Source organism: Marmota monax, unplaced genomic scaffold (assembly GCF_021218885.2).
Source record: "Marmota monax isolate L192 unplaced genomic scaffold, Marmota_monax_Labrador192_F-V1.1 WCK01_AAM20220418_F8-fsc00086, whole genome shotgun sequence".
In the NCBI taxonomy this organism is placed as follows: Eukaryota; Metazoa; Chordata; class Mammalia; order Rodentia; family Sciuridae; genus Marmota; species Marmota monax.
The window spans coordinates 6,847,085-6,867,874 of NW_026693086.1; the positions used below are offsets into that span (position 1 = coordinate 6,847,085).

The window sequence follows — 20,790 nt, forward strand, 5'->3', positions numbered from 1 at the left end:
GCGCTACTGCTTGAGCCACATCCCCAGCCCCAATAAAGCTTGTTTTGTGGCCTACTAAATGGTCATTCTTGGAGAACGTTCTGTGTGCAATTGAGAAGAATATGTATTCTACAACTATAAGCTGGAAGGTTATGTATAATGTTCTTAGTTTGTCTAAAGTACAGTTAAATTTCAGTATTTCCATGTTAATTTTTCTGTCTGTTTAATTTGTTGAAAATGGGGTAGTGACGTCTCCTAATTTTATTGTATTACTCTCATCTCTATCTATTTGTCCTTTTATGTCCATTAATATTTTCTTTATATACTTAGGTGCTCTGATATTGGCTAGCCATATATATATATATATATATATATATATATATATATATATATGATTATTATATCTTTTTGATAAATTGGGCCCTGTATCATTAAATAATGACTTTGTATCTTGTAGAAGATTTTTTTCTGTGCTGAGGATTGAACCCAGCCGGTACTCTACCATTGAGCTAAGCCCCCCAATCCTTTTTGTAACAGTTTTAAACTTAAAGTCTATTTTATCTGATATAAGAATAGCTGCACTTGCTCTCTTTAGGATAACATTTGCATGAGATACCTTGTTTTCTCTCTTCACTTTTAGCCTATGTATCTCCTTAAGACTAATCTACCAGGCTGGATATAGTTGGATCTTTTTTTAAATTCCTTCAACCACTGTGATTTTTGATTGGAGATCTTAATACATTCACATTCAAAGCAATTATTGATAGGTAAACAGTTATTACTACCATTTTTTTGCTGTTTTCTCATTGTTTGTAGACCTTTGTTCCTATCTTTCTTTGTTGTTGTTCTCTCTGTGATTTGGTGATTTTCTTTAGTGCTCTATTTTATTTCCTTTCTCTTTATCATCTGTGTGTCTTCTCTAGTTTTTTTTTTTTTTGCCTTGCTACCACAGGCTTATGTGCAATATTTTATAGTTACGGTAGTCTATTTTGCACTGATGACACCTTAACTTCAGTTAACTTCTAGTCAGTTTTTGCAGTGCTGGGGTTTGAACTCCAGGTCCCACACATGCTAGGCAAGTGCTCTACCACTGGGAAACATTCCCAGCCCAGAACTCTATAGACTTTAAATCTCTCCCCAGAAGGCATGCGTGTGTGTGTGTGTGTGTGTGTGTGTGTATCTCCCTTTTGTCTTTTTTTCACTTGTTTTTGCAGTGCTGAGAATTGAAACCAGGACTTGGTGTATATTGGACAAACACTCTACCACTTGAGCTGCACCCCCAGCCCCCAATTTCTATTTTTGATGTCACATTTGACATTTTTATATTATATATTTCTTAAAAGCTTATTGAAGCTATTGTTATTTTTTGAAAAATATTTTCTTAGTTGTCAATGAACTTTATTTATTTATATATGATGCTGAGAATTGAACCCAGTGCTTCACACATGCTAAGCAAGTGCTGTACCACTGAGCCACAACCCCAGCCCCTATTGTTATTTATTTATTTATTTTTTAATTGGTTGTTCAAAACATTACAAAGCTCTTGACATATCATATTTCATACATTAGATTCAAGTGGGTTATGAACTCCCATTTTTACCCCAAATACAGATTGCAGACCCTATTGTTATTTATTTATTTATTTATTATCATTTTGAGTTTTAACCTTCATACTAGAGATATATGTGATTTACAGAGCACAATATCAATAGTGTGGTATTCTGGATTTGATTATATATCTACCTTTACCTGTGAATTTTATACTCTAATATATTTTTGTATTAGTAATTAATGTCCTTTCATTTCTATTTGAAGAATTCCCTTAATCATTTCTTGTAAGACAAGTCTTTTGGTGATGAATTCCCTCAATTTTGCTTGTCTAAGAAAGATTTTATTTTTCCGAAAGAGATTGTATTCTTGGATATAGTATTCTTGGTTGACTGTTTTTTCTTTCAACACATCAAATATATCATTCCCTTTTATGTTGTCCTACAGAGTTTCTGCTGAGAACTCAGTTGTCTAACAAGGACTGTCTTATAGTGACTGGCTGCTTTTCTTTTGCTGCTTTTAAATTCCTTGTCTGACTTTCGACAGTTAATTTATTCTGCTTTGCAGTGAAGACCACTTGGGATTGAATCTGCTTTTGGAATTTTCAGTTTCATGTATCTGGATATCCATACCTCTTCTAAGAATTGGAATGCTTTTAACTTTTTTTTTTTCCATTAAATAAGCTCTCTGTCCCCATGTTTGTCTCTTACTCTTCCATAATGCAAATGGGGGTACTGTTCACCTCAGTCCTGGGATGCATGGCTGCTTGGTCTGCCAAGACACTAATTTCCCAGGAGATGGTGCACTACTTCAGCTCAGCCTCAGAGAGCATGACTTCTCTGAGCAGCAAGCCACTTTTCTGGAAACCCTGGTACACAGAGTGTTGCTTCAACTTAGGCGAAAGGGAACTGCGATGACCCTGAGTACTATTTTTTTTTTTTTGGTACCAGGGATTGAACTCAGGAGTACTCAACCACTGAGCCACACCTTCAGCCCTATTTTGTATTTTATTTAGAGACGGTCTCACTGAGTTGCTTAGTGCCTCACTGTTGCTGAGGCTGGCTTTGAACTTGCGATCCTCTTGCCTCAGCCTCCTGAGCTGCCGGGATTATAGGCATGCACCACTGCGCCTGGCTCAAGTACTATTTTCTGTAGAGCTAGTGCACTGGTTCAGCTCAGGCAGGACTGGATAGGTCGCAGGGATGGGAAGGGTAGATGAAGTGGCTTTATGGCAGCTTGCCCCCAAGGAGAAGGGCACAGCCACCAGGTGGCTACACTTCAGGGGTGGAAAGGTGCCATGACCTCTTATCATCCCTGGAACAGGACACACTCCAGCAGTGGCTCTGGTTCCAATATGGCCTCAGCTGCATAGGCCACAGGGGCTGGGGCTCAGTGTTGCCTCCTTCTCTTGAGGGAGCACAGCTGTGTACTCTAGGCCGCTCACACAGCTGAAACTCTGTAGGACAGCTGTAGACCCCAGTGGTGAGGAATGTAAGTGCCCAACATGTTGGTGATAGCTGCTGGGTTCTCTTGCTTACTTTTACCACCTTGGGAGGAAATCCCTCCTGGTTCCAAGCTGACATCTGCTGGGAGATGGGGGATGGAGGCCAGGAATTTCCTTCCATTCCCTGAGGCCGTCCTGGGATTGATATACTCTGGTACTCTCCTTTAGTTATTTTATTTTCATCAAAATTTATTTGGTTGTTTCTTGTTCTGGCTATCTTTGTGGATGACTGAGCACTAATGACTTCTAGCAGTCATTTTGCTGATGTCCAAGGAGTCTGCCATTTTTAAAATTCAGCCCAGAACATAGGTGGAATCTTGTTTACCTGATAACAAGTCTCTAATTACTTAATCAATTTGTACTCTTTTTCCTCTTCCCTAGAATGTCCTCAGCAGGAGAGCGACATTGCCTTTTTGATTGATGGCTCTGGTAGCATCAATGAAAACGACTTTAGGAAGATGAAGGACTTTGTGTCAACAGTGATGGACCAATTCAAAAAGTCTAAAACCTTGGTAAGGGCTCATACCAGGGTGGCAAATACATGGCAGCCAGATTGCCACTGTTCCCCACTACTGCAATGGCAGACATGGCAAAATGGACATCTGATTGTTATGTTGTTTTATGATTCTATTTTTTGATCTGCTTGGATGCACCATAAGCATTATTTCAAGTAGGCAGCTCGACGAATAGGGGTGGCATGGGAGATGAAACCCACATGTCACTTCTTGTAGAATTCTATTATTGAAAGTGGGTGGGAGCTGTGGAGAAGAAATTTGGAAATTGGAGTGTTGCAAGGTTTATGTAAGGCTTGCTGGAGATGAGGAGCACCTTCTTCAGTCTAATGCCACTGCCCTGTTTCCAGTTCTCTTTGATGCAGTACTCAAATGACTTCCAGACTCATTTTACCTTCAATTATTTCAAGACAAATCCTAACCCAAGATTTCTGGTAAACCAAATAAGACAACTGCATGGGACAACATACACTGCCACAGGAATCCGCAAAGTAGTGTAAGTTCTTCCTTCTTTGCTTAAGATGGAAGGAGGAGATGATTTTAACTGGGCTTTGAAGGATGTGGGAATTGTTCAGACAAGAATGGGGCAAAGGTTTGAAGGAGGTCTGTATGTAGTATTTTTTTTTTCTATTGGTGCATTATAATTATGCTTAATAGTGAGATTCATTGAGATATTTTCGTATATGCACATAATATAATTTGATCAATCTCATTCTCTAGTACCTCACCTTCTCTTGCCCTCCTTCTTCTCCCGGGTCTCCTTTCTCTAATATGTCAATGAAAAAAAATTGTGCATAAATGTGGAAGTAAAGAGAGGAAGTGAAATCTGGGTGGGGTGATGCATACCAGTAATCTCAGTGGTTTGGGAGGCTGAGGCAGGAGGATGGCGAGTTCAAAGCCAGCCTTCGCAAAAGTGAGGCACTAATCAACTCAGTGAGACCCTCTTTCTAAAAAAAAAAAAAAAAAAAAAAAAAAAAAGGACTGGGGATGTGGTGCCATTTTGAATGTCCCTGAATTCAATCCGTGGTACCTACCGCTGCCACCAAAAACAAACAAACAAAAAAAAGTGAGTGAGGAAAAGGTGGCTGGAGGGAGGCCAGAAAAATTGATTGATTTCGGTAAATTTGTAGCCACTGAGGATCCATTGATGATCTTAAGCAGTAGGAAGATATCCTATTATGTTTTGGAAATATTCTGATTGTGTGTGTGTGTGTAACAGAAAGGGTGGGGGTGGGACAGAAGTGCAGGAAGATGAGCTGGAGAGCTGTAGTAGTACTCTAGGAGAGATGTGATGAAGGCCAAATTGTCTATTTCTTTTTTTTTTAAATTTTCTAAACTTAAAAGAATAATATTCAGTTTAAAATGTCAAAACATACAAAAGCATATATAAGGGTAAAGGCTTACTTTTTTCCCCATTCTTCTCTCTCTTCTCCCTTCCCCCGCTGCCTTTCTATCTCAGGAGAGAGAGAGCCCCTTCCTAGACAGAGCCCAGCTGCGACTGTGTCTGTGACTCTGCTGACATTTCCTCCCAACACATTAATAGCCTCTTTATTTGCATTTGACTTTGTTCTTCCTCTTCTGTGAACAGAAGAGAACTGTTTCAGAGTGCCAATGGAGCCCGGGAAAATGCTGTTAAGATCCTAGTTGTCATCACAGATGGAGAAAAGTATCAAGATCCCCTGAATTATGAGGATGTCATCCCTGAGGCCGACAGAAAGGGGGTCATTCGCTATGTCATTGGGGTAGGAAATGTGTCTTTGGGCCTGATGCTTTTGTTGTGGATTTCTACTTGGACATACCCTCCCTTCAACTTGCAAATACTGGTGAAATCAGTGAGGCAAGGGTTCCTGCTAACCCAGACAGACCTGTGCATCAGTTATCTATTGTCACAATAATGCTGTGTAACAAATGATCTACAAATTCAATGGCTAAAAATAATAAGTAAGCCTGTAGATCAGCTGCATAGTTTTTCTGGTCTCAGATGGGCTCAGTCACACATTTTTAATCAGCTACACGTTGTCAGGCCATCTCCCCTCCTCTCCCCCTCCCCCTTCCTTCTTTTCTTTCTTCTAGCACTGGGGATTTAACTCAGGGGTACTCTACCACAGAGATACATCCCTAGTCCTGTTTATTTTTTATTTTGAGACAGAGTCTCACTAAGTTGCCCAGTGTGGTCTTGAACTTGTAATCCTCCTGCTTACATCCTGGCCAGCTTTCTCCATTTCTGAGGATTGCAAGCTAGTTTGTCTGCTGGACAGATGACCTTGGTTGGAACAACTGGGTGATTTGGCCCTTCTGCTCCCTGGGTCTCATTCTACAGTGGGCTGGCCTTGACATGTCCTTTTGGTGAAGGCAGAGGAACAAGCGAGAAAGTGAAAATGTTGCAGACATTTTTTCAGATCTTTGTTTGCATCAAGTTTGATAACATCCATGGGCTAAACCAAGATACATGGCTGAGCCCAGAGACAGTGAGTGGTTCAGATTACTCCCCTAAGAGTAAAGGGCACAGGAAAGTTTGTAGGGAAAGGGCTTGGATACAAGGAAGAGGATCATCAGTATAATCAAACTACCACAGTACTTGTGTGACATAGAAAAAGTATCATTCTGAGTGCATGGATTACCATGTAAGACCTTCATATAAAGAAAAAATCTCTCCCTTTTCTCTGAGAGGAGGGCAGCCAGGAAGCATGGCAGAGAAAATACATTAAAAATTGTGTTTGAGGGGCTGGGGATGTGGCTCAAGCAATAGCGTGCTCGCCTGGTATACGTGCGGCCCGGGTTCGATCCTCAGCACCACATACAAACAAAGATGTTGTGTCCGCTGAAAACTGAAAAATAAATATTAAAAAAAAATGGTGTTTGAATCTGGATGTGGTGGCAGATGCTTATAATTCCAGCAACTCCAGAGGCTGAGGCAGGAAGACTGCAGGTTCAAGGTCAGCCTTAGCAACTTAGTGATACCCTGTCTCAAAGTAAAAAATAAAAAGTGCTGTGGATATAGCTCACTGGTAAAGTGGCCTTGAGTTCAATCTCCAGTGCAAAAAAAAAAAAAAAAAAAAAATCCCCCAGCTGCTGCCTATGCAATGTACACTCTGCCCAGCTACACTTGGCAGTGTCTCAGAGGCCTTCTGCTGCATTCTCTTATTTGATGATGTTCCTGATACTTTTCCTAAGGAATTTTTGCTAGATGATACTGCTACCTACAGACACTGTCTGCTTTGACCTTTGTTTCTTGGCAACCAGGTGGGAGGTGCCTTCAACAATGACAGATCCCGTGAAGAGCTTAACACCATTGCCTCTAAGCCAGCTCGTGATCATGTGTTCCGGGTGAATAACTTTGAAGCTCTAAAGACCATTCAAAACCAGCTTCAGGAAAAGATCTTTGCAATTGAAGGTGAGCTGGGCATCTGTGTTCCCAGAAGAGCTCAAGATGCAGACTAGACCTTCCTAATTCCTGGAATCTTGACCTCAACTCTTCTCTACCACTTACTTGGGCCTCACCAGGTCAATTCCTTTGAAATCGAAGAATCTTTATTTTCATCTATAATTTTGCCAATCTTGGCTATAGGTTGATAAATCCAAGTGTGGAGAAGTCAAATTCCTACAGCATTCTCCCTAAAATGCAGATGTGTTGCTGACATTTATTCAATATTCTGTTACTCTTCACCTGTAATACTACCTGGTACATAGAAGATGGTCAATAAATGCATATTGAATAAAGGAATTAGACTTCTTGAGGACCACATTCTCATCTGACAGAAAGTAGCTGCTGTGATTAGCTGCCAAAAGAAGGGCACACACTTTAGAGTTCAACACAGATCCCATTGGAGCCTCCCTTTGTCTGGCTACAATAGCATTTGAGTTTCCAGCACTATTCTATGCTCTTCTGCTTTCTTTGATATAGAAAGTTCTCCTCCTCACAGGCACTCAGACAGGAAGTACCAGCTCCTTTGAGCATGAGATGTCTCAGGAAGGCTTCAGTGCTGCCATCACCTCTGTAAGTGGCCCTTCATTAAATTGGGGGTGGAGGTAGGGCAAGAAGAAAAGAGAGAAGAAGTCCAAGGGTCTGGGGGCTCTTCCTCTGATGGACTCTTGTAGTGAGGTAACTCTTTAATGGGCAGGAATGGTCTCTTCTTCCCTCATCAATCCTGTTCGACCTCTTTTTCCAGAATGGTCCTTTGCTGGGCTCCGTGGGGAGCTTTGACTGGGCTGGTGGGGCCTTTTTGCATAGGTCCAAGAATGAAATCACCTTCATCAACACAACCAGGGTAGACTCAGACATGAATGATGCTTACTTGGGTAAGTGGGGAAAGCAGGGGTCCCCTAAGAAAGGATTAGGATTTCATGTAACTCAGTTAGTGTAACTGCCATTGGATCTTTCACAGGCCCTTGGGATATGTGCAAAGACATAAATTTCAAAATTTAATTTTAATTATGTTCGCAAAGAGGAATATAGTATAGTGCTGTTACCCCAATCTGCCAAGCATGGGGCTGCCCCATTACCCCCACTCAAGTATGACCTGCAAAGTGGAAAGGAGGGCAGGGCCTGTGAGGGAAAGCACTTTGCCTATTAGACCACCATCTTCAGGTTATGCATCTGCAGTCATCTTGAGGAACCGGGTGCAAAGCCTGGTTCTGGGTGCACCTCGATATCAACACATTGGCCTGGTGGCGATGTTCAGACAGAATGCTGGTGCCTGGGAGACCAACACTATTATCAAGGGCAACCAGGTAAGAGCAGAGTAAAAAGTGTGAATGTGCAGAGGTACCCTGTTGCCGCAGTCCGGCTGCAGCAAACTAGCAGGGGGGGGGGTGACAAATAACTTGTGTACGTTGATACAGCAGGAGTGGGAGCCGTTTATTGCAGGACAGGAGCAGTATTTATACATTCCACACAGCTTATCTAATTAGCATAAATTAGATACATCAGTCAACCAATCAGGAATCTCCACACTTAATGGCTCGCTTTTGTTACTTCTCAAACCACTCCCTCTGGCATTTTGCCAGGCACCATCCAGACTTGTTTACGAACTCTAACATTCCCCTGGCAAAATGCCAGGTGTTATTTTGACTTGTTTACAGACTCTAACACCCTGTGGACAGAGAGATTCCAGGGTGGGCATTGCCAGATGCCATGTATGGTAGAGACTTGAAAAGGAGCCTTCAGAGGGCTTTAAGTTGGGGAGTCACGGGATCAGTTCTGCATTTGAGAATGCTGTGTTCTTAGTTTTCTAACAATAATAAATAATAATTTTTGACCTGTACAGAGCTCTCTATGAGTTTAACTGCATCCAGAGCTGATATTCAACTAGTAACATAAACAATATAACCACATAATTTAATAATTCCATATCAGTTGACAAATGGCTGTGTCTTTGAGATTCCCCAAGAGGACAAACTGTTCTTGAAGTTTATATAGAGGGCTGGGGTTGTAGCTTAGTGGTAGAGTGCTTGCCTAGCACATGTGAGGTTTTGTGTCCATCTACAACTAAAAATATTTTTAAAAGTTCATATGGAAATGCAAGGGATCCAGAATAGCCAAAACAAGCTTGAAAAAGTAGAACAAAGTTGGAAGCCTCACACTTAAACTTTACAAATCAATAGAGCCAGAAAGTAGATTAGTGGTTGTCAAGGAATGGGGGTGGCTCAGGGATTGGGAATGATGACTAGGAGACCCTAAGTTTATTTCTGGGGAGACAACAATCTTGAATTAGTGATGATAGTTACATAACATTATGTCTATACTAAAAACCACTGAACTTTATACTTTAAAATGGTGAATTTATGTTATACAAATTTTATCTCAATAAAAAATAGCTATTTTGAAAACAATGTAATCCACCATAATAAGAAATTAGAGAATAAAAAAGTAATTATTTTAGTAGACACAGAAACAGTAATTGACAAAAAATAGAATTCTTTCATGATTAAAAACCTCAGTGAAATAGGAACTAAGGAGAACTTCCTCAACTTGGAAAAAAATTACAAAAAATCTGCAGTTGATGTCAAAAGTGCAAGAGAATGCTTTTCTGCTATAATTGGAAACAAAGCAAGAGTATTCATTCTTACTATTTCTATTCAACATCATATTGGAAGACCTAGCTGGTTCAACAAAGCAAGGGGGAAACTTAGTGATACCCTGTTGTCAGCACATGGAGCTGAAAGGAAGATATAAAACTGTCTGTGTTTGCAGATAACATATTTGCATGGAAAATCTCAAAGAATCTACAAAAAAGCTCCTGTAACTAATAAGTTATTTTAGTAAGTTCTCAGGCTACAAGATCAATTTATAAAAATTAATTCTTTTTCTGTAGTATCATTTAACAATTGGAAATGAATACAAAAAAAGTACCATTTACAATAGCAAACCAAGACCAAGAAATGCTTAGGAATAAATCTCATAGAATCTGTGCAATAATTATATGCTGAAAACTATAAAATATTAATGAGAGACATCAGAGACATAAATAAATGGCCAGATGTTCTATCCTCAGATAGAAGACTCAGTATAGTTAAGATGTCGATTTTCTCCAAGTTGATTGTTACACTCAATGTAATAAAAATTCTAGAAGTATGTTTTGTGGAATTGATGAAGATAATTCTAAAATTTATATGGGAAATAAAAGAAAGTAGAATATCTGAAAAAAATTTTGCAAAGAATTTAGATAAATATCATTAGTATTTACTGGAGAACTCACATATCACTGAATTTCAGGACTTAACAATTTAAGTTATAGTAATCAGGACATTTTGGTATTGCCAAAGAAGGACATGAAGATCAGTGGAATAGAATAGCCCTGAAATAGATAGACACATACATAGTCAACTGATTTTCTTTTTATAAAGTTTTGTTCCCCTCTTTACTGAGGTATAATTTACAAATGAAAGTAGTATGTATTTCCCATGTAAAATGTGATGTTTTAATATATGTATACATTGTGAAATTATTAAACCAATCTAAATTAATATATCTATTGCCTTAGATGTTTATCTTGTTTTGGAGTGTTAGAACATTTAAAATCTATTCCTTTAGTAATTTTTAAGTATATGATGCATTATTATTAGTTATGGTCTCTATATGCTACAACAGAGATCAACAGAACTTATTCATTCTAACTGAAATGTAGTAGTGCCCTTTGACCAAAATCTCTGCTGTTCCTCCCCAAGTCCTGCCCCTTGGCAACCACCATTCTAATCTCTGCTGTGATGCATCTGACTTTTAAGATTCTACATATAAGTGAAATCATGCAGTATTTGTCTTTCTGTGCCTGGCTTATTTCATTTAGCATGATATCCCCTGGTTTCATGCTGTTTCAATGACAGAATCTTCTTCTCTTCTCCTCCTTCTCCTTTCTTCTCCTTCTCCTTCTCTGGGAATTGAACCTAGGGGTACTTAACCATTGAGCTACATCTCCAACCCTTTTTATTGTATATTTTGAGACAGGGTCTTGCTAAGTTACCTACAGCCTAAATTGCTGAGGCTGGTTTTGAACACACGATCCTCCTGCTTCAGCCTCCCGAGTTGCTAGGATTATGGGTATGTGCCACAACGTCTGGCTGGAATTTCCTTCTTTTTAAAGGCTAGATAGTATATTCATTATGCATACGTGTGTGTGTGTGTGTGTGTGTGTCTGTCTGTCTGTGTATAGTATGTATAATGCAATCATGTAAACTGCAAAATATATATACACTTTTCTCCGCCTCCTCCTCCTTCTTTTTAGTCTTAGACCCCCTATTGAGTCTGTTGTTTGCATTCCAGTGTAAGCTTCAGTGTAGCCAGACTAGGGAAATCTCTTGCCTAGAGTTTTTTAACCCTTTTTTCCCTGGTTGGTAATAATCAGGTCAGGTTTGGATGTATAAAATTATGAAACATTATTTCCCATAACTTTTTTTAATATTTATTTTTTAGGTGTAGATGGACACAACACAATGCCTTTATTTTTATGTGGTGCTGAGGATCGAACCCGGGTCCCACCTGTGCTAGGCAAGTGCTCTACCACTGAGCCACAATCCCATCCCTATTTCCCATAACTTTTTTTTTTTTTTTAAAGAGAGAGAGAGAGAGAGAGAGAGAGAGAGAGAGAGAGAGAGAGAGAGAGAGAATTTTTTAATATTTATTTTTAGTTTTTGGCGGACACAACATCTTTGTTTGTATGTGCTGCTGAGGATCGAACCCGGGCCACACGCATGCCAGGTGAGCACGCTACTGCTTGAGCCACATCCCCAGCCCCTCCCATAACTTTTTAAAAATATTTTTTAGTTGTCAATGGACCTTTATTTAATTTATTTATATGCGGTGCTGAGAATCGAACACAGCGCCTCAAACATGCTAGCAAGCACTCTACCACTAGGCCAACCCCAATCCTTTCCCATTACTTTTGAGACTGAGAGTGTTAAGTATTTTTCCTCTCAGTGACAAACAGATTAAATTGTTGCTCCATAGGTAAATTGAGGGTAGGGTAGGGGCTTGGAATAAGTCTCCTGTTCATATGACTTTGGGTTGGGATCTCACTCAAAAATGAGGATACTATTTAACCTTTTGATAATTATTTTAAGTTAAGGGGAGACATTTACTAGCTAATTGTGCCCTTAAAATCTCTTCAGAAGTAGAACATTTGCCTGCTGCTTGGTCATTCATCATCCTTATAACTTGGGGTTCCTAAGATGTATTATCTTTTCTTTTTTAAAAATATTTTTTAGTTATACATGGAAACGATATCTTTATTTTGTTTATTTATTTTATATGGTGCTGAGGATTTACCAGGGCTGTGGGATTTGGGTCCTCTCCCTCCAGAAGCTTAGTGTATGGGACTTGGGAAGATGGCTGCATGGGGGGGAGGGGTGTTTTGCCTTGGGGACAATTCTCTAGTCCAGTGTCACTTTTGTTTACGCTTGGTGGGCGGGCTTCTGGTTAGGCAGGCTTTTGCTCAAAGTTTCCACATTGAAACAGGGCCCAGGAGATTTATTAGAAGGTCTGGTGGGGCCATGAGCAGCAATAGCCTTTTTTAGGCCTATGGATGGCTGAGGCTAGGAGCTGATGCTTTTCTTTCTTCTGTTTGGCCTTGTCTTCCCTATTATTAAAGGTCTAGAAAGCAGTATATAGAAGTTGTTTCTGGGAAGCTTTGGTGCCCTTCTCTGTTTTAAGTTTTTATGGGTATTAAGTGTAGAACTGATGAAAAATTGGATGGGGGAAAGAGAGTACCAGCAGGAGTATGAAGGTCTAGGGTGATATATTTGATAATTGAGTGAAGGTAAAAGAAAGCTTGGAGGCAGAAAACCTCAGATAAACTTGCCGTTCTGTAATTTGAGACAATTTTTCCAATCTATAGTAGGTAATTTTTTAATTTTGGAGAATTTTTTGATCAAAGGTTTCATATTTGCACCATTAGTACAGATAATCTAATTTGTATTGTGGCCAGTTTGAGTGCTAAGGCTAATGAAGCATTAATTTTGAGGTCAGCTTGGGAGTAGAGGGTCTTAAAATGGGTTCAGAGACAGCCTAGGGGGTATCTCTGGAAGCTGATTGTGTAGTTTTCAGCCTTGGAGAAGCTTGACTATAGAAGGTGACAACAGAGGGCAAGGTATACCTTACACTCTTTATGCCATCAATGTGCCAGTCCTGGACTGGACTTTCCCCACGAGGAGTTGGGAAAACATCTTTCCCTCAATCCAAGTGGTAAGGGACATGGTCCCAGTCATCCTAAGGGCAGAATTTCTGTTCAGCAGAGATGAAATGAATAATGAATGGGGTCTTATCTCTCCAAAGAGATGAGAAGATAAGAAGGTTGGTGGTGGGTATAGAAGCAAAATGGCAAGGTCCCTGATCCAGAGGTTTGTTGATCGTGCAAGGGAAGGGAAAGTTTGGGGGTGGGAAGTAGAAGTAAGCCTCCTTTAACATTAACAAAGGGTTTGGTACAGATCTCTTTACTGTCCATGGGGTATAAAGCCACACAAGTTTAGCAGGTGGTTGATATCTGGTATCTCTGTTGGCTGTTGAGGAGTCAGATTTTAGATTTAAAACCTTGGTGTAACACTAGGGAGTTGCTTTGAGTTCTCCCATTTTATGCATGATTTTTTCTTTTAATTTTTTATGTTTTGCAGAAAGTAGACAGTAGAGGGTGTGGAAGGCCTATGTTCTATGGGGTCAGGAAATGCAATCAGTTCAGGAACTTGGCCCTAGCTGCATGAGCTGTGGCTGGAGGTTTGTTCCCCCAACCTCAGAGATCCTTGGGGATGCTGGACACTTAACAGTCACTTCCCAGATCCCATCAATTGTTTGACTTAACTACAGGGAAAGAGGAAGTGTTCAGGGGGGACAGCGAAGGGTTAATTTTACCTTACTCTTGTTCAGGGAACTATTAGGACAAATAACACATGATGAAGGCAGGAAATGGGAAGCAAACCTAGGATCAGAAGCTTTTCTTTATTCAGTATTTAGTAGGAAGTCAGGTTCTAAGCTGACATGATGAAAATTTGGGCCTACTTTTTCTTCTATTAGTTGCAGTGTCTCTATTCTAGTGTCTAAGTCTTTGATCCACTTTGAGTTAATTTTTGTGCAGGGTGAGAGATAGATGTTCAATTTCATTTTACTACATATGGATTTCCAGTTTTCCCTGCACTATTTGTTGACTAGACTATCTTTTCTCCAATGTATGTTTTTGACACCTTTGTCTAGTATGCGATAACCATATTTATGTGGGTTTGTCTCTGTGTCTTCTATTTTGTACCATTGGTCTACATATCTATTTTGGTACCAATACCATGCCATTTTTTTTTTAATTTTTTATTTATTTTTTAGTTTTCGGCGGACACAACATCTTTTGTTTGTATGTGGTGCTGAGGATTGAACCTGGGCCGCACCCATGCCAGGCGAGCGCGCTATCGCTTGAGCCACATCCCCAGCCCTGCCATGCCATTTTTGTTACTATTGCTCTGTAGTATAGTTTAAGGTCTGGTATTGTGATGCCTCCTGCTTCACTCTTCTTGCTGAGGATTGCTTTGGCTATTCTGGGTTTCTTATTTTTCCAAATGAATTCCAATGCTTTTTCTAGTTCCACGAAGAATGTCATTGGGCTTTTCATAGGGATTGCATTAAAACTGTATAACGTTTTTGGTAGTATGGCCATTTTAAGTATATTAATTCTGCCTATCCAAGAATATGTGAGATCTTTCCATCTTCTAAGGTCTTTTTCGATTTCTTTCTTTAGTGCTCTATAGTTTTCATTTTAAAGGGCTTTCACTTCTTTTGCTAGATTTATTCCCGAGTATTTTATTTTTTTAGGCTATTTTGAATGGGGTAGTTTTCCTAATTTCTCTTGCAGTGGATTCATCCCTTATGTACAGAAATGCATTTGATTTATGGGTATTGATTTCATATCCTGCTACTTTGCTGAATTTATTTATTAGTTCTAGAAGTTTTCTGGTGGAATTTTTTGGATCTTCTAAATATAGAATCATGTCATTGCAAATAGTGAAAGTTTGAATTCTTCTTTTCCTATGTGTATTCCTTTAATTTCTTTCGTCTGTCTGATTGCTCTAGCTAGAGTTTCAAGGACTATGTTGAATAGAAGTGGTGAAAGAGGACATTGCCATCTTGGTCTAGTTTTAGAGGGAATGCTTTAAATTTTTCTCTATTTAGAATGATGCTTGCCTTGGGTTTAGCATAGATAGCTTTTACAATGTTGAGGTATATCTCTAGTTTTTCTAGAGTTTTGAACATGAAGAGGTGCTGTATTTTGTAAAATACATTTTTTTTTTGCATTTATTGTGATAATCATATGAATCTTGTCTTTAAGTCTATGGATGTGATGACTTATGTATATTGATTTCTGTATGGTGAACCAACCTTTCATCCCTGGGATGAACCCCACTTGATTGTGGTGCACTATCTTTTTAATATGTTTTTATATGCGATTTGCCAGAATTTTATTGAGAGTTTTTGCATCTATGTTCATCAGGGATATTGGTCTGAATCTTTCTTTGTTTGATGTATCTTTGTCTGGTTTTGGAGTCTAGGTGATACTAGCCTCATAGGATGAGTTTGGTAGGGCTCCCTCCTTTTCTATTTCATGGAATAAATTGAGGAGTATTGGTATTAGTTCTTCTCTGAAGGTCTTGTAGAACTCTATCAAGAATTCATCTGGCTGGGTTTTTCTTGGTTGGTATGTTTTTGATGGTGTCTTCTATTTCCCTGCTTGAAATTGATCTGTTTAAATTGTGTATATCCTCTTGATTCTGTTTGGGTAGATCATTTGCCTCTAGAAATTTGTCAGTGTCTTTGAGATTTCTATTTTATTGGAGTATAAATTTTCAAAATAGTTTCTAATTATCTTCTGTATTTTAATAGTGTCTGTTGGGATATATCCTTTTTCATCACAAATTTTAGTAATTTGAGTTTTCTCTCTCCTCCTCTTCATTATCAGAGAAGTTTAATGAGCAATCCCACTCCTAAGCATTTACTCAAGAAATTTTATTACTTTTATTACTCAAGAGAAATAAAAGCAGATGTCTATGTGAAGACCTGTGTGCAAGTCTGCAGTGGCTATAGTATGAATTGTCCCAACCTAGAAACAGTTGCCAGTCCCCACAGACTATAAAATATTTAATTCTATTCAAATAACATTCTGGAAAAGACAAAACTATAGGGACAGAAAACAAGTTAGTGGTTGCTAGGGTGATTGTAGGGAGAGGTTGATTATGATGGTGCATGAGGGAATGTTTTGGGGATGATGAAGTTCTTCTATATGTTGACTGTAGTGATGATTACATGACTTTAAATGTTTTTCAAAATTCGAAAACTATATAATAAAAAGGCTGGGTTTGTTGCATGTACATTATACACCAATAAACCTGACCTAAAAAATTTGTACTCCTATTGACTTCAGGATGAAGCTTAAATGCCTTTATTGGGTTATCAATGAGGCCTTCCTCAATGGTGTGGGGCAGAGATCATTTTTTCTTTCTAGATCTAGAATGTATCCCAGTTTTAAATTGATGTGTGTGTGTGTGTGTGTGTCTGTATGTGTATGTGAAAATAAGTGAATGAATGAATAATTAAATGGAAAATTCTAGAGACGAATTCTCTATATTGACATTGAACATATTTAAAAATCTTTTTGCTGGTAGGTGGACATTATTTTTCACTATTGCAAAAAAATTCTGGGTAGCAATTGTTAATTTTAATCCAAACAGAGTAATTCTTTTATTTAAATTTATTTTTTAGTTTTAGGTGGACACAATATCTTTATTTTATTTATGTGGTGCTGAGGATTGAACCCAGTGCCTCATGCATGCCAGGGCAAGTGCACCACCACCTGAGCCTCATCCCCAGCTCCCAGATTGATTCTTTATTTGTAAGACTGCCAACTTTGATTTTTTATCACCCCACTCAAAGACTCCCAATATATTGAAAGGGTATCTTGTCTATTCTTCTAGGCTTTTATATCTGGATTTTCCAATCTAACTTCTTCTTTGTTGCCTTAATAATCTCTCTAGAATACCATTTGATACCCCAAATCCAAACCTCTGCTGATTCACTTCACAATGTACTTCTATAACTGGCAGCACATTCAAATAAGAATTTATCATGAATCATCATGAATCATATAGAAAAATCACATCCTCTCCAAAGGGTTTTCACCAGCAGGCATGATTTTTCTTTCTTTTTGTTTTAAAATGATTTCTCTTCACAGAAAAATCACACTCTGCTTTAGGTGGGAAGAGGTATGAAATACTGGATCCATCTCTTTCAGATTGGCTCCTACTTTGGGGCTTCCCTCTGCTCGGTGGACATGGACGGTGATGGAAACACCAACCTGGTCCTCATTGGGGCACCCCATTTCTATGAGCAGACCCGAGGGGGCCAGGTGTCCGTGTGTCCCTTGCCTAAGGGGGTGAGTGGCTGATGGGACCTGGGATGGATGGGGTCTGGGTGTGGGATGGAGAGGTTGTCTGCATTAAGGCCTAAACTGTTATTGTTTAGCAGAGGGCTCGGTGGCGGTGTGAGGCTGTTCTCCACGGTGAGCAGGGCCATCCCTGGGGCCGCTTTGGGGCAGCTTTGACAGTGCTGGGAGATGTGAATGGGGACAAGCTGACAGACGTGGCTATTGGAGCCCCAGGAGAACAGGAGAATCGGGGTGCTATTTACATTTTTCATGGAATATCAGTATTTGGCATCAGCTCCTCCCACAGCCAGGTAAGTTCAGGTCACTTACTGTCCTTATCATATCAGTAACCTCTTTGCTGAATCTATTCCCTTCTAATTCAAGAGTCTCCCTGTACTCCTTTTAGAACCTTCAAAAATAATAACACACACTTCACAAAAACCATAAAGGATTTCAATTTTAGATTAATTATTACTGTAATGATAGGAGGTGATTGGGTATGTCCTCACTCTAAGTTTACAGATAAGGACATCCAGGCCCAGAAATAGTAAATAGCAATCTGGAAATATTGGGATGTAGGGATTCATGCCTTCTGAATCTCGGTCCTGGCAGGGTGACCAAGGGTCCTGGGTTTCCCAAATCCATCCCATTTTTAGCACTGTTTGGTGGGCTTCTTTCCAAAGGGCCCTGTGTTTGGTTTAATACTCTGCTATTAATATACACTGGAATTATTAATAATTTCTGAACACTGTATTTTTATTTACACTGGATCTTGAAATTAAGTAACCCATCTTGATGATTGTTCACCCTAAATTTGGGCCCCTACAACTACTGTTCCCTCTAGGATAGTTTTTTGTTTTGTATCACATGGGGCTTACTGTCTGGAGGGACCCTCACAGTCTTGCTCCACCTTACAAATGCCACTGTAGCTAGCTAAGGCCATCTGATCTTCTGGTATCTGCTCTTTAACTCTTTTTCAACTTCACATTTTTCTTTCTTTAGAAAATTGTTGTGGCTAGAAGGCTTAACATAGGATATACCCTCTTTACAGATTTTAAATCTACAGTGTAGTATTGTGATCCATTGGCATAATGTTGTACCCCAGATCTCTAGAGCTTATTCATCTGGTATAACCAGAATTTTGTACTCATTGATTAGCAGTTCTCTATTTCCCCTCCCCACCCACTATCTCTGGAAACCACTATTCTAGTCTTTGCTTTTATGATGTTGTGTATTTTAGATAACTTATATAAATGGAATTATTTGTCCTCTTGTGTATAGCTTATTTCACTTAGAATAATGTCTACTAGTTTCACTGCTATTGTAACAAATGACAGAATGTCCTTCTTTTTAAAGGCTGAATTATATTTGTGTATGTATTACCACGTTTTTTTTTTTTTTTGGTAATTCATCATCTTTCAATGGGCATTTAGATTGTTCCTACTTCTTGGCTCTTGTGAATAGTAATGCAATGAATGTGGATATAGTTACCAGTATCTCTTTAAGGTCCTTATTTCAATACTTTTGGATAAATATCCAAAAATGAGATTATTAAATCATATGATAATTCTATTTTTAAAATTTATATTATTAGTAGTCTTTTTTGCTATTGAGTTGTAGTAGATCTTTATATATTTTGGGGATTAACTCATGATCAGACAAATAGTTTGCACATATTTTCTCCACCTTTTCATTCTGTTGTTTTCTTTGCTATGTAGAAATTTTAGTTTGATAGTCTCATTTAATTATTTTTATTTTTATTGCTTGTGCTTTTTCTTGTTATATCCAATGAAATTGCTACCTAGACAAATGTCAAGAATCTTTTCCCTGTTTTCTTGTAGGAATTTTACATTTTCAGGTCTTATGTTTGTCTTTAATCCATTTTGAGGTTTTTTTTTTTTTTTTTTTTTTGGTGCATGGTATAAGATGAGGGTCCAATTGCATTCTTTTTTTTTTTTTTTTTTTGGTACTAGGGAGTGAACTCAAGGATACCTGACCACTGAACCATATCCCCAGTCCTTTTCTGTATTTTATTTAGAGACAGGATCTCACTGAATTGCTCAGCTCCTTGCTGTTGCTGAGGCTGGCTTTGAACTTGTGATCCGCCTGCTGCAGTCTCCTGAGTCACTGGGATTAAAGGTGTGCTCCACCGCTTCTGGCTCCAATTGCATTCTTTTGCAAGTAAATAGGCAGTTTTTCCAACACCATCTGTTAGCGAGGCTATCTTTTCCCTATTCTGTATTTTTTGTGTTCTTTTGGAAGATCAGTTTACCCTATATGCAAGGGTTTATTTCTGGGCTTTATATTGTGTTCCATTGGTCTCTATTTCTGTCTTTATACCAGTACCATGCTATTTTAATTACCATAGCTTTGTAATATAGTTTTTACCTCTTGAAGTGCTGGAGATGGAACCCAAGGGTGCCCTACCACTGAGGACATCTTCAGCCTTTTTTATTTTTTGAGACAGGGTCTTGCTAACTTTCTCAGCTTACTGAGTTTCTATTATTGGTGTGTGCTCCTGTGACCAGCTCTGTAATATAGTTTTAAATTAAGAAGTGTAAAACCTCTAGTTTTGTTCTTCTTTCTTAAAACTGATTAGGTTATTTGTGGTCCAAAGACCATAGATTTTAGTTTTTTTTCTTTTATTTGTAAAAAACACCATTGGGATTTTGATAGGGATTGCATTGACTCTGAGGATTACTTTGGATAGTATTGATACTTTAACAGTATTAAGCCTTCCAATTTAAAACGGAATGTCTTTCCATTCTGATTTTGTCTTTTAAATTTTGTTAGCAATGTTTTGTAGTTTTTGGTGTATGAGACCTTCAATTCCTTAGTTATATTTAGCTTTATTCCTAAATTATTTTTCCATGCTATTATAAAAAGAATTGTTAACCAGGTATGGTGGTGTATACATGTAATCCCAGTGATTTGGGAAGCTGAGGCAGGAGGATCACAAGTTTAAGGCCAGCCTAGGCAACTTAGCAAGGCCCTAAGCAACCTAGTGAGATCCTGTTTAAAAAAAAAAAAAGGTGGGGGTGCTGGAAATGTAGCACAGGGCACTCCTGGGTTTCATTCCCAGTTACCCTCCATGTATATAAATAAGAAAAAATAAAAGGTATTATTTTTCATATTTCTTTTTGATATCACATTATTAGTGTGTAGAAGCACAGTGGATTTTTTAATTTAAGTTTTATTTTTAATTGCCACATATTTATAGGATACAACTTGATATCTGTATCTCTATGTATACATTGTACAATGATTATGTCAAATGAATTAACATCCTTATCACTGCAAACACTTACTTTTTAAGCATAAGAACATTTAAAACCCATTATTCTTGTAGTTTGAAATATACAAT

At 38.6% G+C, this 20,790-nt stretch overlaps 1 protein-coding gene across 3 annotated transcripts in view; it reads left to right on the forward strand.

Annotated features, from left to right (window-relative positions):
• Itgam (integrin subunit alpha M) overlaps positions 1-20,790 on the forward strand; it is a 46,377-nt gene that overhangs the window by 8,605 nt on the left and 16,982 nt on the right. For 2 of the 3 annotated variants that reach the window (XM_046454636.2, XM_046454638.2), the window contains 9 exons: positions 3,413-3,543; positions 3,894-4,039; positions 5,132-5,285; positions 6,787-6,937; positions 7,467-7,540; positions 7,713-7,842; positions 8,132-8,274; positions 17,295-17,435; positions 17,525-17,737. In XM_046454636.2, coding sequence (XP_046310592.1) covers positions 3,413-3,543; positions 3,894-4,039; positions 5,132-5,285; positions 6,787-6,937; positions 7,467-7,540; positions 7,713-7,842; positions 8,132-8,274; positions 17,295-17,435; positions 17,525-17,737 — 1,283 coding nt within the window. The remainder of the gene's footprint in view (positions 1-3,412; positions 3,544-3,893; positions 4,040-5,131; positions 5,286-6,786; positions 6,938-7,466; positions 7,541-7,712; positions 7,843-8,131; positions 8,275-17,294; positions 17,436-17,524; positions 17,738-20,790) is intronic. The other variant, XM_046454637.2, reaches the window with a different exon arrangement.